Source organism: Cyprinodon variegatus, unplaced genomic scaffold (genome assembly GCF_000732505.1).
Source record: "Cyprinodon variegatus isolate N-32 unplaced genomic scaffold, C_variegatus-1.0 Scaffold273, whole genome shotgun sequence".
NCBI classification, from domain to species: Eukaryota; Metazoa; Chordata; class Actinopteri; order Cyprinodontiformes; family Cyprinodontidae; genus Cyprinodon; species Cyprinodon variegatus.
Window position 1 is genome coordinate 279,944 of NW_015150726.1, and position 24,202 is coordinate 304,145.

At 39.3% G+C, this 24,202-nt stretch overlaps 2 protein-coding genes across 6 annotated transcripts in view; both read left to right on the plus strand.

Moving 5' to 3' along the window:
- Positions 1-20,844, plus strand: part of golga3 (golgin A3) — a 30,661-nt gene extending 9,817 nt beyond the window's left edge. For 2 of the 3 annotated variants that reach the window (XM_015383034.1, XM_015383033.1), the window contains 21 exons: positions 705-817; positions 1,854-2,581; positions 2,686-2,794; positions 6,737-7,043; positions 7,123-7,325; positions 7,400-7,537; positions 7,625-7,786; positions 7,869-8,237; positions 8,313-8,390; positions 9,351-9,614; positions 9,708-9,802; positions 10,053-10,269; positions 10,489-10,632; positions 12,392-12,589; positions 12,675-12,791; positions 15,333-15,472; positions 15,561-15,693; positions 15,919-16,041; positions 16,230-16,394; positions 16,470-16,636; positions 19,203-20,844. In XM_015383034.1, the coding sequence (XP_015238520.1) occupies positions 705-817; positions 1,854-2,581; positions 2,686-2,794; positions 6,737-7,043; positions 7,123-7,325; positions 7,400-7,537; positions 7,625-7,786; positions 7,869-8,237; positions 8,313-8,390; positions 9,351-9,614; positions 9,708-9,802; positions 10,053-10,269; positions 10,489-10,632; positions 12,392-12,589; positions 12,675-12,791; positions 15,333-15,472; positions 15,561-15,693; positions 15,919-16,041; positions 16,230-16,394; positions 16,470-16,636; positions 19,203-19,392 (4,160 nt within the window). In that variant the 3' untranslated portion in view covers positions 19,393-20,844. The remainder of the gene's footprint in view (positions 1-704; positions 818-1,853; positions 2,582-2,685; positions 2,795-6,736; positions 7,044-7,122; positions 7,326-7,399; positions 7,538-7,624; positions 7,787-7,868; positions 8,238-8,312; positions 8,391-9,350; positions 9,615-9,707; positions 9,803-10,052; positions 10,270-10,488; positions 10,633-12,391; positions 12,590-12,674; positions 12,792-15,332; positions 15,473-15,560; positions 15,694-15,918; positions 16,042-16,229; positions 16,395-16,469; positions 16,637-19,202) is intronic. The other variant, XM_015383032.1, reaches the window with a different exon arrangement.
- A 111-nt stretch (positions 20,845-20,955) lies between these two features.
- Positions 20,956-24,202, plus strand: part of ankle2 (ankyrin repeat and LEM domain containing 2) — a 23,909-nt gene continuing 20,662 nt past the window's right edge. Inside the window, exon 1 of one of the 3 annotated variants that reach the window (XM_015383036.1) lies at positions 20,956-21,025. The gene's annotated coding sequence lies outside the window, so the exon portion shown is untranslated. The remainder of the gene's footprint in view (positions 21,026-24,202) is intronic. The other 2 variants (XM_015383035.1, XM_015383037.1) reach the window with 2 other exon arrangements.

The following is a 24,202-nucleotide window of genomic DNA, read 5'->3' on the forward strand; positions in this document are numbered from 1 at the left end:
AAAAAAAAAAAGCAACTGTTTAGTTTTGTTAAATTGTGATTATATTGCAAATGCAATCAATTGTCCTTCACTAGTTTTACTGATGCAGGAGCTAAAGCCTTGGCAGCTTGCAATTTGAAAGAAGCTTGAGTTAGTACTGCCAGTAGTTGGCGACAGTGTGCTGGTCACATCTGGTGCAAAAAATTACTTCAGGCTCAAAAGGGACTAAGTAGATGTTATCAGGACAAAAGGTACTGCTTAATTTAAAGATGATGGTTTGGTTTTAGGTGGGTTTTTATTTCCTATTTATGTTTTTCTTTTTAAATACTTAACCAGGCCCCTTTAAGACCATCAGCTAATAAGAAACCCTTAAGAGTAATGATGAACTACCTGGTTAGCTCTAGCTTATGTTTATTCAGTTTGCATCACATACTTTTACTTAAAAACCAAAAAAAATTATGATTTTTATGGAATTCCTTGTCTCGTCATGTCTGGAAATTTGCAATGTGTAGAAACCCTGGATGTTGTGTGGCTCCTATATTCTTTGTTTTTAAAGTCCCCAATCTGGTATTCCAGACATTGATTCCCAGAAGCTTTGTCCATGTATGTATATAACCAATATTCACAAAATTAACACAGGAGTTTCTAAACTTTGCTTTTCTCAAACAAACTCTGCTGTAACCTCAGAACCAGGAATCAGTCCGGTTTCCTTTCTCTCACTGCAGCCAATCAGAAACCATTGCTGGAGATGGAGAACGAGGAAAAGATTCGCCTGGAGGCACGTCGCCGTCTGGAGGAACAACTCAAACAGTATAGAGTTCAGAGACAAAAGGAGAGGGTGAGTGAATACTGCCACTGCTGTGGCTCTTCTTTTAATGGGATCTCTATTTGCCATTAAACCCCTTCCGCCAAGTGTTTATAGAAATATTACTGGACATATATTTAAAATGTTTTATTTATAATCAGAATAAAAAAGTTCAGTTTGACATATTCCATTACTGATTTTTAAAAACAAATTTCACATTATTATGAAAAAGATGATAAACGAGTTAACAGCTCTGTTTGCAGGGCCTCTATCTGTGTTGCACATCTAAATCCTGAAGTAATCACAGTCTCTTCTGTTAGCGAAGCCTCTGTCAGATAGCACAGAGATTTTTTTATAAATGTTTACATCTTACCACAGATTAGATCTAGACTTTCCTCTGGGCATCCTACAAAATAACTGTGATCTAAACCCTCCTATTGTTGCTCTGCTGTATGTTTGGAAAGAAAAATCTCTTTTCTAAACTGGATCTTTGCTGCTATTTTACAGCCCTGATCCTCTCCTTTCCTGTCTTTATCAGTTTAGGTGATTGATCATATCCTGGTAGGTTTACTGCTGTAATAAACGTGTCATTGTTAGACGATGACTTGAAAGGGGCTACATGAGATGTTGAAGCTTTGGGATATTGTTTCCCAGCCTGTTTGTGTCTTTTCCCTGATCTGTTCGCTGTAATCTATGGACTTCATTAATCTGCTGAGTTCTTTAAAGAACAGATGGATTTATGCTGGGATTAAAATCACACTCAGCAAGGCTATAAATGTTAATTAGGGGACTTCTGCAAGTCGTTGGCTGCAATGCATTTCTGACTTTTACCACTTTTGTTCCCTTTCAGTTATAAGCTACAGGATTAGTTTATATGTAACATAAAATCCCAACATTTTAAAAATGGTGCCCTGATGAAATGTTGATCATTTTATAAGAAGCTGTAGCTTAATTAAAATATAGGATTCAGATGAAGTTTTCTCACATTTAATGTTAAGATTAAGGGTTGTATCTATTGGTGGGAGTCATCTGAGGTGTGATTGTTTTTCTGATTTTCTCTGTTGTCCAGGCTCACCGCTCGTCTACTAAAAGCAGGCCTTCCAGTACGCTAGATCCCGAACTGATGCTCCATCCGGAGGGGCTGCCTCGAGCTAACACCGTTGCCATGACCAAGGAGTATTCTTTCCTCAGGACCAGTGTTCCACGAGGCCCCAAACTGGGAAGTCTGGGAATTCCTCCTTCCAAGGAGAAGAAATCCAGATCCTCACGTCCCAGTAAAATTCACTCTTTGGCAGACTACAAGTCTTCTGAGAGCGATGGAGGAGGAGGAGGAGGTTCTGGTGGGGGAATAACCTCAGCAGATGTCAGCCAGGGCTCCCTTCGGTCCTCCGTCAGCTCCGTGTCCATACTGTCTGAAGTCAGCACCGTGTCAGAGAGCAGCACCTGTGAGACGGACATTAAAGCGAGTTCTTCCCTTCAGCTTAATGACAGTTTGTCAGAGATTGATGGGAGTGAAGCAGGAGCCAAGCCAGGGAATGATGGAAACGAAAGCGACAGCTCTTCCTACAGCAGTGTCTCCACGAGGGGAACCTACGGCATGCTCTCCGCTGCTGTGGACAGGCAACAAGGGCCGTACACAGTGGAGGGCAGGGAGATCGCCCCGGAGGCCATGGGACAGTTCCCATCCTTACAGGAGGTGCTGCAGGCAGCGAGCGATGAGCAGCATCTGCTGGAGATGGAGCAGGAGAGAGAAGGGACAGCAGAGCCTCGCAGCCGGAGAGACAGCTTCTCCAGCAGGTGATATTCACTCCTCCAGGATTATTAATGCTGCCCTTATCAACAAGGCTGGCACCTATGCGGTTCATTTTTTTTTAACTCTTGCTAAAATGTCTTTGATTCAGTGTTTCCTTGGAGAGTTCAGTGATGGGTCACGATGAAATGCTTCAGGTGCTCAAAGAGAAAATGAGGCTTGAGGGGCAGCTGGAGTCCTTGTCATCTGAGGCCAGTCAGGTAATATGAAAATGGCACAACATGTATTTATTCTTTAAATCAATAGTTCTACTGAATACTATAAAATTCTGTTTACATTCATAGTAGTGGTGGCTCCTGATGAAAATTTTCAATCAAGTTAATTAGTAATGAGTTAATTGAAATGAATCACATTTTAATAGAAATTCAAAAAATTCAAAAACCCTTTTTCTTCCTTAACATTGAATATAGAATTCTATAACTGCAACGTTACATATTTGTATTGTTTTTAATCCAACTTTTTAGGTTATTCAACCATCAGATTAGTTAAATTGTACAATATTTTAGCTTTTTTTTTTTTTTTTTTAAAGCCCTTATATTTTATACAATATTTGTTAAAAATTACATCTATAGAAGTGTTAACAGCCCAGGAATAAAACTGCTATTTACAGTAGTTTTGTGGCTCGATTCAGCAAAGTTCAGTACTTATGGATAACCCAAAAAATTCTGAATTAAGTAATTTTAAACAATTAGTGGTTTGTTATGTTGCGAGCGTATCTGAGACTCGAGCAGAGCGCGGTTTGTGCGCGAAGAGAAGGAGTAAAGCGAGAGGAGAAAATATCTGTGCAAGAAGCATTAAATCTGAGAGAAGAAACAAAGATTTGAGAGAGAAGAGAAAATATTTGAGAGAGAGCGCATGTTTTGAGTGTAAGCATTATAAGTTTTGAGTGCAAGAAGATGAAATTCTTTTCTCAAGTTGAAATTATGTGCTCTTGCATTATGGCAGGATAATTCTCCCATATAGCTATAGCACAAAAATATATATAGCAACAGGCGTACAATATTAGTAATTTTCAGCACTGTTAGGTTATGTAACATTTCTTAAGGCGACCACGAACGCACTTCAGCCGTAGCTTAGATGTTTATACTGATTTAAGGTATTTGGTAAATACCCCTCTATTCAGAACTGGTATTCGGTTGGAACCATGATGATGTTTAAGCTTTAATATCCGCTGAGGACCAACAGCTGGGATCCTGCTGTGTGTCAGATTTACGGGTGTAAAAGAAACGACGAGTACAAAGGTTCCCACTTTGGGTTTTATCCAATTAATTGTTTCCTTTTTTTAAGGTGTTAAAATGTTTCTAATTAATTAATTAATTAATTAATCTAAATGTTCGGGTTAAAGTCTGGGCCCTACTTTATACGAACACCTCTACACATGGTTGATTCACCACCCCAAAGCAAAATAGCTTAGATTTGCTTTCAGGCCATTTGAACAAGAGTTTTCAGCAAAACACATGTTGCCTTAACACTAATGTTACCAAAGGTGAGTATTGATTAAAAAGAACCTAAAAACATCATAATAAACAGAAAAGAATAAAGAGGTACAATAAATTAAAATAATATGAAATTAAAAACAAACTTATCAGCACTGTAAAAAATAAAAATGTAAATGAGTCATTTTTACTTAAATTAAGTGCATTTTTTCTTGAATTGAGGAGGTAATTGGGATACTTTGCATATGGAACAAAACAATTTACATTTAAATAAGAAAAATAAATGCTTTGTCTTATTTCCAGTGCATATTATATAATTATCTTGTTTTAGAAGTAAAAATACTCCATTGGCAAATCATCTTATTTATCTACTAAAATTAAGGGTAAATACACTCAATGTAAGGATTTTATTACTTAACTCTAGATGGTTTTTGCAGGGAGCTTTTAACTCCCATGTTGTACTTTGTACTTGAGCCCTTTATTTTATTATTAGAAATAATCTAGACTTTTTAGTTCTCTGACCCACATAATGGCTTAAACTTCAATTTTGGAAACCAAACCCTATGGTAAACAAATTAATAGCTAAGGGGAAACTTCAGTTAATTCCATTTCCAGACCCGCACAACCATTGCACAGTAACTGTAGGGTTAAACTTTTCTATTACGTTCACCTAAAGTTAATAGTAAATAAAAAACGTTTCTGAAATTACTTCAATACTTCACAGCAAAGACATTACCCTCTGACTCTAAGCAAATTTTAGTTCCTGTTCCAGCCAATTAGATGTGAGGATTTCTATAGGAGCCGTCTTAATCCCGCCTATTGAGTTTCCTTGGTCAAATTGACAGTTTATATTCTATATATTAATGTAGATTTTGAATTAAGTTAGTTTTAAAAAAGTCATAATTTGATTATTCCATGGGTAATTTAATAGATTTACTCATTTCATGCTATATTTATTTGATGTTAAGTTTACATAAATTATTTTATTATATATTTTTTCAATTCTGTCCCCTTTAACCCTCCATACTGTATGGAACAGAAGTTAAATCTAAATAAATAAATAAAATACAATTTAATTTCCCAGTGTTTGAGTTAATGAAGTATATTTCTTTATATTATAAATTAACTTTGATGTTTCGTCAGCCTTCCTGTTAAGTAAACAGGTCTAGCTTTCCTTTTCTAGCGATCTGAAAGAACTTAAATTGTCTGTATATCTCACAAAAAAAAAAAAAAACACAGGTTCTTTATCTAAGTAAGGTTTCTAATGGTTCACTTATTGTAAAAATAATTTGTTTGCCTTTTTCTCTCTAAGAAAAACATCCAGAAGCCTGATGATGGAGCTGTGCTCAGGACAAGCTGATTGGCTATAAATTCAAAATAGACATATACCAAAAACCAATCAAACGTTTACCAAGTTATCACAGCAGTATATTTATGCCTTGTTGGCATCTGAAAAAAATTCAAAAAACATTATAAAAACACTTCATAAAAACAAAACATAATTAATTGTACAGGTTTACTTTATTTACATAAATCTTGCTCTTCTGAGGCTTTATGAAGGCAAATCTGTGAATTACATGTACCAATATAGTGTCACGAACCTAAAAAAAATAATGTACCAGTTTAATAATGGAGAAACTTTTAGTCAGCTTTATATTTTTATTTTCTGAGAATGTGTTAATTTAAGAGGAACTTTGCAAATTAACAAACATCTAGAACATCGAGAAAAAAAAACACTATAAATAATATCATATAGTGTACTATCAAGGTATATAATAATATTTTCCATGTGAATCCCAGATTGTTAATTCTTCTGTGCCTTTTCTAAAACATGCTTTAAATCAGTTCTACCTGTTTTTATCTATGCTAGGTCAGATCCTGACGTTTGAAAAAGGAGGCAGGGAAAGCAGAATAAAGTGTTAGCCTCGCTGCATGCAGTTAGCCAACCCTTGTAGCTAAACCAGGTCCTGGAAAAAGACGTTTCTTGTGCTATTTCTCTCTTTCCAATGTGTCTCTAACTTCCGCGACTCAACCTGTCAATCCCGTCTATGCTGTGATGGGAGGTGGTGAGCAAATATACTTCCTGTCACCTCAGGTCGCTGCTTAGCTGCACCCCGGGCAGTCTTGTATTGCAGAGGAGCTACTGCGCATCTACAACTTTTAACGAGAGTAAACATTCTTGCGCCCTAAGCGGAAATACATCACTAATCCCACGAAAAATTAAATAAAGCTTTACTCGTCATCAAAGATCAAATATTTATCTTGCACATCTAAACAGTATATATCAAATTTCGAAATATTTTAAATTTGAATTTAAAATTAAATTATGAGAAAAACATACTTTTTAAATTTTTTTTTATTTTATGTCTTAATCAGGGTCACTGGGTGGATGGGGCGGCACCCTAACGCCCTCTACTGGCCAGCCGCCACTGGCTGATTGTGCTTTTTTCTAGTAGATTAACTGACTAAGAATATTGAAGTTTCCAACTTAAGCTCACAGTAAAAGTAACTTCATCTGAAAGCAGTTGCAGGTTATACTTTTTAAAATAATCAGTAAATGCATATTGTACAAAGTGGCGGATCACAAGCTGAGCGTATACTTGGATGTGTCAAGTAAAGATGGATGCCACCCATTAAGTATTTTCTAGTCTGGAAATACAAGGAAGATTTGGCATGCTTGCTCTAACTTCAATCTTTTACCTCCAGGCTCTCAAAGAGAAGACGGAGCTTCAGGCCCAGCTGGCTACAGTGAACGCTCAGCTGCAAGTTAAAAAGGAAGAGGCTCAAATGAGCCAGGAGAAGCAAAGTGCTCTGACTACAGAAGTCGGCACACTGCGACAGAACTGCAGCCAGCTAGAGAAGGCCATGGTGGAGCTCCAGGGCAGCTTGGAGAGCAAGAACGCCAGTTTGACTTCTCTGAGCAATGACTTGAAAGTGTCTGAAGACCAATATAACAGGCTGATGGTGAAGGTCCAGGAGCTTCAAAACACTATGGCCTCAAGGGACAGCACAGGTGATCAACCTGAAGGGGGGCTGAAGGGAGAGGCATGTTTGGGAACTTTGTTATTTATATGTTTATGTTTTTATTGCAGTTCATGACTTGCGTCAGCAGATGGCAGGCCTTCAGGGTCAGCTTCAGCAGGTCCAGCTGGAGCGCAACACCCTGCAGAGCCGACTAAAGACCTCGCAGGCTGAGATCGACTCCTTGCAGCAGGTCAGACAGTGGTACCAGCAGCAACTTTCCCTGGCCCAGGAGGCAAGAGTGCGACTGCAAAGTGAAATGGCAAATATGCAGGTAAGATTCAGCAGAGTGGCATCAAACAAGCTGCACCTTGCCGCCCCCCTCTGACATCATTCTGTCCTCCAAAGGCCGGACAGATGAATCAGTATGGTGTCATGGAGCATTTGAAGCTGGAGAATGTGACACTTTCCCATCAACTGACTGAGACTCAACACCGTTCCATTAAAGAGAAGGAGCGCATCGCTGTGCAGCTGCAAAGCATTGAGGTAGATCCTCCAGTCATCTCCTTTAAAAGCTAATAAAACCTTATCTGGTGCCGGATTTGAACTGTTTGAATTCCCTGTCTGATGCAGGCAGACATGCTGACCCAGGAAGCCGCTTACAAGCAGATCCAGGATGCAAAAACCATGGTGGAAGATGATCTTCAGCACAAACTGGAGGAGTTAGAGGAAGAACGAGAGCACCTGATTAAACTCGCTAACACAGCCACAACCCTGGAGAGGGAACTTGAGCAGGTAGTCATTTCAAACTGCTGGGAAGCCTGTTTTTCTCCTGAGACTGCCCTCTTCTAAACTATATCTGACATGTTTCTGTTAGGTTAAGTTGACACTTTGCCAAAAGGACTTGCAGCTGCAGTCACTTCAGAAAGAACATCTGGAGTTGATGCGCCAGCTGACGACGACTCAGGAGAACCTACAAACCAAAGAGCAGTCCATCAACCAGCTGGAAGCCAGGTACCAGGAGCTGGAGGCGCAGCTGGTTGAGCTGCAGACAGAGAGCACCGCTAAGGATGACACCATTCAGTTCCTCCAGAATGAGAAAATAGTCCTGGAGGTCGCGCTGCAGGCAGCCAAGGCCGATAAGAGCCAGCTGGATGAAGGAGCCGAGCGGCTGGGAGAGGAAGTTCTGGTGGCCTCTGATATACTGGACCAGCTCAGGCAAGAAGTCCAGGTCAAAGCAAACCAGGTAAAAGACAGCACTGATGGATTTAACAATGTTTGAAAATGTTCATTTTATTCAGAAATGTTCCAACATTTCTAGGTGGAAACTCTACAACAAGAAAATAATTCCCTGAAGAAGCAAGCTCAGAAACTAAAGGATCAGTTCCAGCAGCAGAAGGTAACGCATCCTTTATCCTTCATCGCATAGATTGTCTCTTAAAATCTCATCTACTTCTCATACATTTCCCAACCGGCTGATGCTGATGATGTTGTAGGAGGATGTATTGAAAAGCCAAATGGCAGTCAGCTTCTCCGATGAATGCCTGAAGTGCCTGTTGACATGTCTGCATGAATGTAGCAACGGTTGCTTTGTTGCTCTGACAAGCCATCACATGGAGGGGAGGGGGCTTGATTGACAGGGCAACAAAAAAATCAATCTGCTTTTGTCAAAGCCTCAACCCTCACGGTTTAGATGAACCATTTTAAACTAGTTTGCTGCTGTGAAACTTCAGTGGGATGGAACGTTTTATTTATTTTTTTCCAAAGTTTTCCCACACAGGAGAACGTTTTTCCACACCAATATTTGTGAAGTGAACTACACACTTTGAATTTTACAGACGCTTCTATGATTTGTTATTGGTTATTTTTTAACTGTTCTATAACTGACATGTAGGCTGGAGTCCTGGACTTATTTTTTATTTATGTATTTTTTTGTGATCCGGTTTGAAAGTCTGCCTTATAATTAAGATTTTCACAGAAAGAGACTTACAGAATTCCCCATAGTACTGTGGTCTAACAGGGAATTACCGCTTAATTTAGGTTTTTCCTAAAAAAAGTCCTGATTTCACAAATTTTTTTTCCTAGAATGGAGAATTTGGTTTTTTGTTTCTCTATTAAATGACTATGTTTAATTAGGTGGGGAGAAAAATTCTTTTTTTCCGTCTAATTTCAGGCAGTGGGAAAAAAAATGTTTGGTTTCATTCAGTTTTACGTCCAAATACAGTTTAAAATGTACCCCAGTTCAAACAGGTGGTAGGATTCAAAACAGCAGTGGTTTCCACTAAGGAGAGACACAAACACATTGTGTTTTTGTTCTGTCTAAACCTTTAATCAGACAAAAAAAATGCCCTTTTTACAGGTGATGGTGGAAGCGTACCGTCGGGATGCCATCTCCAAGGACCAGCTCATCAGTGAGCTCAAATCCACCAAGAAACGTCTGCTGGCTGAAGTGAAGGACCTGAAGCAGGAGCTGCTGAGCATCCAGGGAGAGAAGCAGAAGGCCGAACTGGAACAGGCCCGATTGCAGAAGGAGGTAGCAAGAGTGCAAGAGCAGATGAACAGCATGGAGGCCCACCTGCAGGCCATCCAGACAGAGAGGGATCAGCTTGAAACCCAAATTCAGGTACTATCATTTATCCCGTTTTTCAGTAAATTTGTGTTTTATTGGGAGTACTTTGGTATTAAGGAGAATATTGTGTGTCCCGTCTTTGCTCAGTCTATACAGTTTGATCAAAGCCAGCTCACTGCAGTGACTCAAGAGAACGAGAGCCTGAGAAAACAGGTGGAGCAAATGGAGGCTGAAGCCAAAAAGTGAGTCATGTGCTGCTTGGAGATTTCAGGAGTTAGAAATATTCCCACAGAAATCATCTATATATACCTCAGAGCTTTATTTAGCGACACAAATACAGAATGGCTCTTATAGGATTAAAAGACAATATATGCAGAAACATCCACATTCCAGGCTGTATCGTTTGCATTTAAAACAAAACAATATATTTTCATAGAAGCATAATTCTGGCAGCAAAGCCATCTGATTAATTTCTCATGTGCATCGGAACAGGGCCATCTCAGAGCAGAAGGTCCGCATGAAGAGGCTGGGAACAGATCTGACCAGCGCTCAGAAGGAAATGAAAGCCAAACATAAAGCCTACGAGAATGCTGTCGGCATTTTGAGCAGAAGGCTCCAAGAGGCTCTGACTGAGAAGGAGACGGCAGAGGCAGAGCTGCTGAAACTCAGGGCCCAGGTATCAGATGGAGGAAACAGTCAGGCCTTACAGGTAATGTCTGTAGACTATGGATCCTTACTGTTCTTCAACATGTAACCAGACTCCCTACCTTAAAGGCTAACATTGGTGGTGGTGTCTCATAATAAAACCATTCTGTAGTGGCTACGTGGGTTCTGCTAACAGCTGAAACTTCAATCCCTGAATTGTTTCTGGGACGTGAATAAGGTTAGCAAACTGTTGAAGCATCTTTCTCTTTTATCTTTTCTTCAGGAAAAGATTGAGGCTCTGCAAGCTGAGCTGCAGAATGTGACCAAGAGCAAGACCATGTTGGAGAAGGAGCTACAGGAGGTGATCACGCTCACCTCCACCGAGCTGGAGGATTATCAGGAGAAGGTTATGGAGCTGGAGGATGAGGTGAACCAACACACCTCAGCTTTAATGATCAGCGGACTAGATTTTCTCTGACACTGAAATCCCATATTCTCCATAACCGCCTCGCACTAATCGAGAACACCTGCGCAAAGCAAAGCCTACAGCCTCCCGTTCTGCTCCGTTCTGACTTCCCTGGAGCTCAAGGAGAGCGTGCGCGATATTATTACTTAATTCATAGGAGAAAAACATGCAAAACTGAATGCTTTCTTTAATATGACGTAATTTAAACTCACTGTTGGCATCAGTCACACACGTACGTTTCTGCACAAACATTTTCTTTTTGTTGTGGGTCTTTGTAATAATTAGGATCACACATAATTGGTTTGTTCTGTATTTCAAACTCAGAATCTCTTCATCCATGCCTTGGATAAGAAGTTTCTTTTGAAGTTGTCAGATGCGCTTTTGGAAGCTGTTGTGACCAGGGGTGTAAATCACACCCATCATGGCGATTCGATTCAGTATCGATTTCCTGGCCCAACGATTCGATTATTTTCGATACGATTCGATTTTTTTTTTTTTTTTTTTTTTTTTTACACCTTACAGGCTAGACAATGTTTCAAATTTGAAATAAATCAATGAAAGCTGTAATATCCTTACGCTTTTTTTGAGAAACAACAGAAAATTACAGAAGTAGAAAAGTTGCTTTAAAAAATACTGCACAAAATCAGTGCAATGAGTGCAATGCAATACCTTGGCTCCAGATGTCCCCGCCCCCTCCACAGACGCTCCATTTTGTTAAATTGTAGCTGACTGCAAACAGTGCCGCAGACCGGAGGTCGGCTTGTTTTGTTTTTATCACCGAAATTGCGGAAAACAACTCGTGAAGTTTGACCCGCTAGAAGAGCGAGGTGCGCGAGAGTGCTGGGACCCTTTTTCCACCTGGATCTCCGCTCTTTTTGGCCCTCATGTCCCTCTGTCGTCGGACTAAACTCGCCCCCACTTCCTCACCGCCTCGGCAGTATCTAGACCCACAGCGTGTAGCACAGACCACGCTTCAATATTGAGCATAATTTAAAAATGTCTGTCAAGCTCACTGCAACACACTGCTGTCAGAGTATAACCAGGAAGCGAGGTAGGAGGGCAAAATAGGTTTAGCGCCACCGCAGCACGGGAGGGAGAATTACGCCCAGGAGCAAATGGATAAAAATAGACCGGAGGAAAAAAAAACAGGAATCGTTTCTCTTGCGGACGTATTGATGCATCGGATCGTCGGCTGTTGGATCGATGCATCGATACAAAACGATTATTATTTACACCCCTAGTTGTGACTGATTTAATGAAACTTTTGAGCATCTGGGTGTAAATTTTATATTTTGATTGAGATGAGAAATGTGCTTCCTGGTATTTTGAAATACTAATAGTTTGCTTCCAATAATTTAGCCTAATTAAACGGCCTTAGTTTTTGGGAATATATAGGAATTATGATCTAATTTGTAGTTACTGATCTGTTGTTGACATATTTTAATTTGACAACCCGGATCTTCTCGGCATTCTTTTTCCTGTTTGGTGCGATTGCAATTGCGGCTCTTGACCTGGCCGGACAAGAGTGGAGCAAAAATACCTTGGCTCCCTCCGTATTTTGATGGTGACGGATGGAGAAAACGTACGTTGATGTGAAACAGTTCTCATTGATTAACATGATTGCGCAAGTGCTGCGCAGGACGTACGTGAACGGAGCGGAGCGGTGACGGAGGATGTGGAATATGTGGGTGAGACTTGATGTTTCCGGTTGTTTTCACAGCTCCAGGAGTCGCGCTGCTTCAAGAAGCGGATCCGGAAGTTAGAAGATGCTAACAAGAAGTTAGCATTGGAGCTGGAGCATGAAAAAGGGAAGCTTGCTGGTTTATCCCAGTCCCATAATGCACTGCGGGAACACGCCAACATCTTGGAGTCTGCCTTAGCCAAGAGGGAGGCAGATCTTGTTCAGCTAAACTTGCAGGTGGACAAATAACATCTGAATCTCGATAAAGAAAATGAATGTTAGAAATTTTTCTAAAGGAACGTTGTTTCATCGTTCCACACAGGTCCAAGCTGTCCTCAAGAGGAAAGAAGAGGAGGACCAACAAATGAAGCAGTTGGTTGAAACTTTACAGCATGCTTTGGAGAAAGAGAAAACCAAAGTAAAAGACTTGAAGGAGCAGGTATGTTGGTTTGATGCTAGCAGCTAAAAATAGACCTTCAACAGGTGTGGTTGGATAAAACAGAGAGGAAACTCCTTTAGTTCACTGTGGGAATCCAGGCGTGTCCCATGGGGCTGGGTAAGGACGTCAACTTTTGAATCACGGGCAAATAAATGTTCCCTTGGAGGTTCAACATGGTGTTTCCAAATTATTTGTTAAAGTCTGACAAAGCTTTTTAAAAAGAAGACTTCTTAGAGCGTGAGTGAAAGTGGGTGGAATAGAGAAGAGCAGCATTCTCAAAATGTAGCTAAGAAATGTATAATCTTTGGTTTCCATCCTTTTATTTATTTATTTATTTTTTACCAATCATGTTACATGTTACATTTTTCAAAACTTGATGTTGTTTCCTCTGGTTTCAGTTTTTGTTGCAAGAAAGTTTGGTGAATAGAAATTTAAAAAACAAGCCGTTCAGAAATGAAATTTTTAAAAGCCTTTTGATCAAGAAAAGATTTTTGAGAATAACTTGGCTGTTTTCTCAGATTTTGTTTCTTTTTCCTTTATTTTTATTTATTTATTTTTTTTAAAGATTAAATATTTTCTTCAAATTTCTTTTTTTTCAGATTGAAAATAATTCCGATTTTTTTGACTGCAATTTTTTTTTTTTTCAATTTGTAATTTCCAAATCACTTTTTCCTGACCTCTGGTAGCTTCCCTGGGGAGTTATGAGCAAAGACACATTTCCATTCGTCTGCATGGACATTAGCAACAACATTTTTAATGGTCATTTGTTATTTTCGAATCCAGCGGCTGTGTCCTCTGAAGGCCAGATTTGTCGGCTGATCACGTCATGGTGCGGCGCCGTGGCCTCTTTGGATTCAAAGACTCTCCTTTGTATGCAGACAATTGTAGCCTTATTTTTGCCTGTTTTAAAGCACAGGCCCGCTGTGTATTCCATAGCCTTAGATATCCCATGATTCATTGCGAGTCCAAGCAAGCCCGCTGCTCTGTGCTCAGAGGAAAAAGGGAAATGCTGAGAAACAGTGGTGAATATTGTAAGAGCAGTTTATTTTAATATAAGTATGTGAATAGTTCCATCTGAAATGAATGAAAATAGTTATTTTAAATTGTTTTTGAGTCAGATATGCCATGGGTGATATTAGGTTTATTGAAAGGTTTTATCTGTCCCTGTCCAAATGGGTTTAGCTGAAATTTAAGCACCGATTCTAATATCTGTGCAGTGTGGGGATATAAATATGATATTCGCGATATTTTGCTGCTGAAGCTCCTCAAAAATGAACTTGGCACACAGAACAGTAGTGAGAAGTCAGGCATCCAATCTTTGCCTGTTTTGAGAGTCATCTGTAACGGTTGCTAGGCGACAGCTTGTGGTGAGTGAGGGGCGGTGTCAGCTGGAGAAGGCTGGACCTGTTCAAATCTACAGCCTAAACTCTTCCGGCCTCCTAATTTTCACAGCCTCCAAAGGACCCAGTCCAGGTGGGCTGGACGCCGTCAGCAAACTCGAACAGAGCAATTGAGTTTGTCATGAGTGAACGTTTGTGTAGGACTTGAAATGAAGAAAATATGATCTTTAAAAAGCAACTTGAAAACAATGTAATTCATAAGCCTGGAGCTGAAAAGAAGAGATTTGAAATGAATAAAGAAAAATCTAAAATATTAAATCTAAAAATAAAAAAAAATGTAAGGAATTTAATAAATATATATATTGAAATTAAAAATCTGAGAAAAAACTGCAAAGTTTCTCCGAAAAACTTAAAAAACTTTTTTCAAACTTTCCTTTCTGGGTTTGCAATTTTTCAAATTTCAAGTGTCAAAATGTTTTCTTTGTTTAGTAAACATATACTTAAAGCTAAATTTAATTTGAAAAAATATAGATTTAGGAAGTAATTTTCACAATATCAATTTGCCATGGCGTAGTGGCATTGGGAAGGATACAACAATCACAAGGGACATACTGGGTTTAGTATTTGGTTCATATTACATCTGAAGAACCACTAATGCAAACTCTGCCTTCTAATAACAGCTTTGACCCCTAGGATGAACATTTGTTGCCCTTAATAACCACACCTTAGGTGCTGCAGCTCACAGTGCAGCTGTGAGATTGTGAATAAGGGAAAAAACCTAAACATTCACCAACAGTCATGATCACTTTGACTTTGCAATAACTTCAGTCTTATATTGAAACAATATATTGTCATGATAAATTGTGCAGAAATTTTCAGGAAAATTGATGGTATTTATATTTTTTTGGGTCAGATGCCACAAATACAAACAGTTGGATGACTTGGACTTAGCTAAACATCTAAATTAAACAAATAAACCCAGTTATACTGCTAGCCTTTTTACATAAGAGTATCAGCCCCACTCCACTCTTCAGCTTTACTGCTCTAAAGAATCCAGACAAAAGGTAATTTTCTGGTCTTTTAAGAATCTCTAGGGTCATTTAAAAGGAGTTAATTTTTATGAGACTTTTATGTTACTTAGCATCCTGCAATGCTTTAGAGTTTTTAGAACTTATCAAACTATTCTCTTTTTCTCCCTTAGGTGGCAGCAGCAAAGGCGGAGGCAGCCCATAATAGACGGCACTACAGGGCAGCCATGCTGGAGCTGTCCGAGATTAAGAAAGACCTGCAGGCTAAAGAGGACCTGGTTAAAGCTCTGCAGAGTGAAGCTCAGAAGTTACAGTATGTGCATTTTGCTCTGACTGATGACTTCATTAGGGTTCTGTACAGTTCAGTTCTGATTTATTGTTGAATGTGTCGCACCCTGCAGGGCTCAGGATGAGCAGCACGCTCAGGATGTTTCAAGGTTCCAGCAGGAACTTGCTGAGGCTCATTCTCAGCTCCAGATCCTACGAAAACAACTTGATGAGGAACTAGCCAAGCAACCCCTCACCAACCAGGAGGTATAAACCGTCCCCATCTATATTTAAAAAAAAAACTAAAGCACTTTAATCCTCAAATTGTTTTACAGTAAAGCTAAATTTTCTGATTCTGCATTTGACACCATTATTTGGTTGCACAACCTTTCAGTTTTATAACAACTGACTCAGATTTTCTCTAACTCATCTCTTGTTGTAGATCAAATATCTCTGAGTTGCATGAATGTCTCACATTTTCTGCTGATTCAGGTTGAGGACTTGAAGTGGGAGGTGGAGCAGAGGCAGAGGGAGATAGAGGCACAGAAGCAGCAGCTAGAGATGATGGAACAGTGCCACCACAGAGAGCTGGACAACTTGCAGATTGCCCTGCAGGTAAGATTTCACTTTTTTCTGTGATATTCACAATAGTTTGCTGCATAATATTTAGCTTAAATGCATTTTGGAGTGACTGAAAAAAAATGTATTTCTTATTTTGGTCAGGAACACAAATTTTTTCTGCTGTTTTTTCACTTTTCAATTTGTGAGGTTGTTTAAAGTTTAAGTGGATGTTTCTGCATCAGAACATCAAGGTGGAGCTGGACACCGTGCAGGAAGAGCTGAGCAGCACCAGAAAGGACAAGTTCATGCTTCAGGCCAAAGTGGGGGAGCTGAGAAACAGTATGAAGACCGTCCTGCTGCAGAACCAGCAGCTCAAACAGGACCTCAAACAGAGTCGTCTCCGGAAGGTAAAGCGCAAGTGGTTTTCATATAATTCCGTGTCAGAAATGACTGAGAATGACCCTGTGATGATGTCCGAGCAGCAGCGCATGGAGATGAAGAGTGAAGGGAACCCATCGAACCCAGTAACCCCAGTTAAGATCCCAGACTGCCCGGTGCCTGCCTCCCTGCTTGATGAATTACTGAAACCGTCAACCTCTGTTAACAAGGAACCTCTTAACAACCTGCACAACTGTCTACGACAACTCAAGTAAGCTCATTCTTATCTCTAAGACTACGTCCCATGTAACGCTCGTTCCCCTTGACCTTAGTGCAGCTTTAGAACTCCAAACTTGTGTAGAATGTGTTAGGATGTTTCCATGTGTGGTCGTAGAAATAAAATGGCGCATTACCGTGATGATGACAGCATCATGATCAGAGGATGTTTTTCCTAGCAGGGACATAGAAACTGCTTAGAGGTAATAGAAGGATGAAGATAGAAGCTGCAGATGTGCAGGGAGGAGCTTCAATATCCAGCAGGACAACAACCGTTGAAATATTGTCACAGATTCTCAGTTAAAGGAGAACTGGATTTCAACTCCACATGAAATTACTTTGAACTAAATTATTTAATTAGGGCTCTGGCTGCATAGCAGCTAGAGACTAAAATAGTTAGATATACTTTGCAAAAATTAAAGGGAACACTCAAAAACGACCTGCAGTAGCCCACAAATACGCATGTTAGAAACTGACTCCATGAGGATGGAACGGGGGCCCGAACCCCACAGATGGTGTTTGTGCTCAGGGCCCAACACTGTGCAGGATGTTTAGCTTTTGCCAGAGAACACCAGGTGGGCTAATTTGCTGCTGGTGCCCTGTGCTCTTCACAGATGAAAACAAGTTCAAACTGAGCACTTGAGACGGACATGACAGAGTCTGAAGACACTGTAGAGATTGATCTACTGCCTGCAACATCCTTCAGTTTGACCGGTTTGGCAGTGGGTCAGTAATGGTGTGGCATTTCTTTTGAGCGCCGCGCAGCCCTCATGTGCTTGCCAGAGGTAGCATGACTGCTATAAGGTACTGAGATGAGATCTGCAGACCCTTGTGAAGCCATATGCTGGTGTGGTTGCCCTGGGTTCCTCCTAATGCAGGAGATTGCTAGACTTCATGAGGTTAGAGTCAGCAGTTCCTGCAAGATGAAGGCATTGAAGCTATGGACTGGCCCTCCGATTCCCTAGACCTGAATCTGATTGGGCACTATATAGTGATTAAGCCATTTTAAATGAGTGTCCGAAAGTCTAGATAAAAAAGCAGTGGACCCAACATTTCCCACAATGCACCTTGAAAAGTAGTGATCATTGTCACTACCCGATCCGTCCCCGAAGCACGATCCATCCTGCGGATGCGCGAACAGATATACATCCGGGTGGCCATAAATAATATAATTATGGTACTAAAATTACTTATTTCTATCCTTAACTCACAAAAGAATGCTAATACAAATCTTTAAAAAATGTTTTATGACTTTTGTGAGACAATCTTGATGCTTTTTAGATTTTCGTCGTTTAACTGCTTCTCTGACGTCATCAGACATGCTCAGAGCAGTCCGGCAAAACATGATTAAACCATGTTTATCTGCATTTTGTTTCTTAGCCACCAGGAGTAGCGTAGGATCCCATTTCCGGAGCAGATCGGGCAGAAACAAGTGATAAAGCATAAAGGATTTTAAGGCATTTGTTTTCTCAGGAAATACATTATTAACCTTTAACACATTATATTTTAGTACACTTACTATTTTTGGGGAGGGGAAAAGCATCATTTAGTCCTTTTTAAGAAAATAAAATCGAGGGTGACCCGAGTGTATATCTGGATGCGCAATTGAGCTGATGGCGCAAGCACAGGACGGATCGTGCTTCTGGGACGGATCGGGTAGTGAGAATCATCCATGATCACTAAACGGGCAGATATATCGCAGAATGCTTTTAGCCGAGATGTCTCCTCGCAAAGCATTCTGGGATTTGTTGTCAAAGTGGCCCGCTGTCACTACCTGACATTGGGGACAAATAACAAAGATGATGCAGGCGTTGTACGGGGGAGGCGGAGTCACGTGACCAACAGGGAGTGAAAAGTACTGATCATCTGTCCGAATGGTCAGTTAACTGAGCTTACTATATAGTCCCCGTTCTATATAGTGACTGAGGGATTTCAGCAAAAGGTTATGCTATAAAATATTGATTAAGGGGTGTTGCAATACTTCACCAGTTTTTTGTTATTTTTTTTTTTTATTGAAATACAGAAGCAGCACAAATCTGCAGTAAAGTGGCACTAAAAAAGTAGACCTCTGTGCTTCAGTTTAGAGATTAGTGGGGGATGTGACCTCTGGATGACCTGAAAAATAATCTTTTTATAATAATTTTAAGTTAACAAACCTGCACTGATAGAGCCCTCACTATTCAACCCATTTTCAAAGTTTTTTTCACATGGGTGAGGTGTCAGCTTCATGCAGCTAAGCGAAGCTCATGAGGACTGAATTGTGCTTGTGGGATGTTCATAATACACATGTTAGCATTATATAAGCTTGTGGTGAATGAAAATGGGTGACTTCGATACGGTCTTGGAACATAATACACACTTGTGGGTTACTTTTGTTAAAACCCTGACACCATACCCATGCTGTGGTTCTATTTTATGATGTTTCATCACGTAAAATACACTAATTTTAGTTGTAAAAGTGATGAAATATGATGTTTCTTTTTGTGAGAGTCTTTAAAACCTTTTCTGAGATGGTATTTTGGTATTAAAATAATCGTTTTTTTTTTTCTTTTTGCCATTAGGGAGGAGATGGACAGCCTCCAGAAGCAGATGGAGGAACACACAGTGACTGTACATGAATCAATGAATTCCTGGACAAACGCAGAGGAGGGACTGGCTCAACTGGGACTTCAAAACGATATCTCCAACTCTCCGAGCGCAGCAAAATGTGTTGTGGAAAATAATAACGAAGCAGAACAGCAGCAATCATAACTAAAGAACTTTTCTTAGAGGAAGTGGGGCAAATTATCCACAAAGGCACTTTGGAGCCCCTAGCTCCCTTTCTCTTAATAATTGCTGCCAACATTTGGCATTCCTCCCGTCAGCACACAAGTGCTTTTGCAAAGTAATACTTTCTATACCATAGCTTTATGCTTTTTTTGTTTGTTTGTTTGTTTCTGTGGTTTAAATTTGTTATGCTTTTGACACATTTATTTATTAAGACTTGATAAATTAGAATGATTCGAATTAAGTTTCCTTATGAGGACCCCCCATCTTTATTTTTTTTCTAATGGTTTCCAGTTGGGGTTGAGGTTAACCTTTTTCTGCTCCCAAATTAGCAGTTTTCTTCACTAGAATCTAATTTGTTCCCCTCCTTGTAAAATTGGTTGTATTGATGCTGCTTAATGATGCAATCATCCTTTTAAAAAGTGTTTTAGGTGACAGAAACTACAACCTGTTCTTCCATTTACTTGTGCCTGTTTACTTGTGATGTTGCCCATCTATAGTTATGAAACTAATTTGCATCAATGGTTTGTAATGAAACTGTATCACTCCTGTTCGTAAAGTTGGAAGTCATGTACAGTTGCGCTCAGATATTTTTTGATTGCCTCTTGTTAAAATGCAGTGTTTTTCAGGTAATCATATCCTTAATTTCCAACGTGTGAAAACGTTTCTCAGCTATGTTTGTCTAACATGGACTGCAGTAATTTGTATGCAAAAAAAAGCCTTAAGCAATGTTTGAAATGCTGTATAGGACTTTTTTTTTTTTTCTGAATGAGTGTTTTTCCTGGTCAGGGTGTGTGCAAGCTGATATGATATTGTATAGGTAAACTAATCCTTATTGAAGAACTGTTTATTGTAAGTAAAACACATGAAATGACTTTGCACACTAAATAATCAAAACTGACCTGTTTAAGCAACCTGTAAAAAATGTTACGTCTAAAAAAAAAAAAATAGGTGCAATTGCTTGTTTATTTTGATTGTTACATTTGGTACTTATATTTACAGAGAAAAATATAGATCCTCCAATTGATGTCGGTCAACTCAAAGGGTTATGGGAAGGTGCACTGGTTTTTCAGAGTAATATATGCCTTGTTTTTTTTATTATTAGATTGATGGAGCAAAAAATTTAAACACATCAATGCATAAGAGTTCCACTGACAAATCAAATGGGATTGTATTGTAGGGTTGTAATTGTTTCTTTCTGCATGCAGTTGTGCTGCAGCCCTTGTGTTCCTTAACTATTATTTCTTGTGTCTATGCCACTGTATTCCTGTAAAGTATAAAGGGACAAAAATATTACCGACCTATTTTAGGCATTAAGAGCAGACATACTCGGACTATACCCTTGCTGTTTGATTTGTTTAATTTTCCCAAAGACTGGAATTATTCTTGATTAAACATTGGCTGGAAAATGTCATTGCATTCATGATAAAGAAAGTTGCACTATTTACACTCCCGTGTGGTCCTGGCTCTGTGTTTTGACTTTATATTTACACGGAAAGCCGTAATTTTGTTCAGGCAGTATATTGGACGACAGCGGGTCCTGATGCTCAGCAGTTTGAAACCGTCGCGGTGAGAAGACGCCTAGCATTAGCAGCCGGGGAGAGAGGAGGAGTTGGAGGTTGGTTTGCTTCACTTAAAATATATTTTCAGGCAGCAAAGTATTCGGTTTTATCTGCGTAGATGTTTTCAAGCATGTTTAGTTTAATGTCATGGAAAAAATGGCATCTCAATCGTCAGTGGGGTGTAACAACTAGCTTGTCATGCTAGGTAGCTAATAGCGCTGGACAAACCGTAGATTGTATTAAATCACTGTAATCTCACTTTTAATTTGAATCACCTTAACAATTTAGTAATTTCCAATACCTGATATGGATTTGTTAGCACAAATCCATATCAGTCATTTTATAATTTTGTCGTTTTTATCTGTTTCCCGTATAAATCCAATACTGAGTTTCCAGCGGGTCTTGCTTTTCACCGGGCGGTGCTGCTTTCACGCCGCGAGGAAATTAAGTAAATTCAGCGACATCTTTTCCATCTTCCTCATGGTTTACTGGTTCTTAAAAACGGCCCTGACACGTATTGGTGCAGCATCTGTTTGGGTGTGGTGTTCCGATCATTTCCCCATTCGACCAAGGGTGTAACTTTGTGATGAAAATTGGTGATGGACCTACACATACTCCATCCAAACGCTTTCATTAGGTTTTTGTATTTTCAAAAAAATGAGCTCAAACATATATGTTTATTGAATGCTTTCCTATTTTTGAGGACACAAAAGAACTATATAACACTAATATTTATAGTTAGAGACATGTCTTTTTGTGCATTACTTATATAGAGCCCAAAAACATAAATTCCTTCTCCGATGCCATAATCTATATATATTATGCATCCCTAGAAGTACAATTTCAATTCCACCCATCCAGAAAAATATGGATATGCTGCATAGTATGTTTTTTTTTCTGGTAGACATATATATATATATTATTGCATGTTGCATATCCCAGTAAATCTGTTTCCCCTTTAAATCTGCAGCTGTCCCTACTTCTCTCTGGCTCTGTTTAAGAAGATTTATCAATCTCTTAACTAATATAATGATGCCAGAAACAAAATGTCAAGATCTGTAGAAGCTCTGGAGTCTGATTCTATCTATACAATAAGGAAACATGTTTTTAAGCTGTGACTGGGAGTCGTAGTCCTCTGAGAAGCCAAGCTTTTTTTAACTGGTAAAGAAGAACAAACTTTGTTTTATCAAACTTCTTGCATTATAATACTAACTTATATAAACTTAGAATCTGTTGCCATTTTTACCTGAAAAAGCTGTGCATGTCAAACAGATTTTTCAGTGGTATGATCTCTAAAAATTTTTTAACCAACCCGTCTCCTAACTTTTACTTAAACATCAAAGTAGCTGCTGATTAAATTCACTGAGTGCTGCTGTGTGTCTCTCCTCCTCCAACTATGTAGCTACTTTGTACGCAGTGAAATGCGAACGCAGATCAGATGTCTCAAAGCGACAGATCAGATGATGTTACACCGAGAGGCGGGACACGGGAGCAGCAGGAGAGAGGAAAAATAAAAACTCAAAAAAATAAACGGACTCAACGCTCTGAACACAGATGGCTGCACCCAACCTGTTACCTTTGGCTAAAGTAAATAAGCGGAAAGGGGGAAAAAGCGGAAATTATTGGTGGAGACGTGTCTACCAATAATTTCCTGTGCATTCGACAGATGCTGGACTGAGATCTTGAAGATTTGAAGGCCAAACTAGATGAACTAAAGTCATCATCCATCCTAAGTTAGTTTTTGTAGCAGGGCATTTTATCCTGTTGATGGGGGCCACATCCAGTAGGTATTGCTGTCTCCATTAAAGTGTGTAGAAATCTGTTCAACATATGCCCAGTAATGACGACCAAATGATTGATCAAAGTCCTGCACTGCCTCTGAGCACTGTGTCTTCCCTGGATAGTGGATACTTTTCTCCACAAGTTGGAAACAAAATGTTCAAACATCAGGTCACACCACCATCTTCCATTGTGGAGCTGGGTATTGATTGATTAATTAATTCAAAGTTCTGATTCTCCAGAATTAGAATAGGTTCTTTCCTAAATTAGATAGCTGGTGTTAATGTTAACTCACGTGTTTAGAATTAATTACATGACAGTGTAATTATGCAGCACATCGATTATAGTGATATATTCACATTAAACAACAAATAAATACAGCGAGAAGCGACAAGAGAAGACATCTAAGCCTAAATAAGTGCATAGATGAAGACCAGACAGGGAGGCTAAATGGATGTCCCTCCACCATCAATGGGCAGGTAGCCTTCAGTCCACAGAGCACTGAAATAGGCGTTAAAAAGTATACATTTTTGCAACTCTAAATCAATTCCCATGTTAATTTCTGGAGATTGATTCATATAATCAAAGTTTGTTATTTGAAAAAAACATTTTCCACTGTTCTTAACCTTTTATGGGGAAAGTTACTGTTTTTGATCCCTTGCATACCCAAATGGAATCCCCCTCCCATCCCTCAGTGACATCTAGAAGGACAAGATCTATATCCAGCCATTCATCAAAGATACTGCTACATGGCTGTACATCTTGACCAATTAGATGAGCACTTGAATGATATATTACCTACTGTAAATTAAGTGGGGGGTTCAATTAAAGAAAAAAAGGTAAAAAGTTAATAAGCCTAGTTAACAATTATATTTAGGTTTCTAAACTAAAAAATGTAAGTGCCAGTATCAGTATTAATGCCTCTAATGCTGCGTTCACACCGGACGCAGCGGAAGCAGCGAGTAACATTTAAAAAATATAGAATATTATGAATATTTTGATGGCAAAAATGAATGTCAATATAATAACAAGAAAATTAAAATTAGGAAAAATAACAAAAGTGCTTCTATAAGAAATTTATGAAACACTCACAGTGAAAGAAAAAAAAATGTCTTTGGTACAACATAACCTTAGTCCTTAATGCTGATTCTGACACTGACATTTACCTAGGTTATTATTTACTTACTAAATTTATAACTTTTCAATTACCGTATTTTCACGACTATAAGGCGCACTTAAACGTCTTTTTTTTCCCTCAAAATGTGCGGTGCGCCCTATGGTGCGGTGCGCCTTATGTGTGTTGTAACTGCGGACTTTTGAGACCACCTCATTGAGGAGATGATGAAAGAGTGGCTGAATGTAAGGAGACCAGGTGGGTTTTTTCCACTCATCACTATTGCTGTTATTCTGTGACTCCGTGCGTGCCCATCTCACAGCTGATGTGAAAAACATGG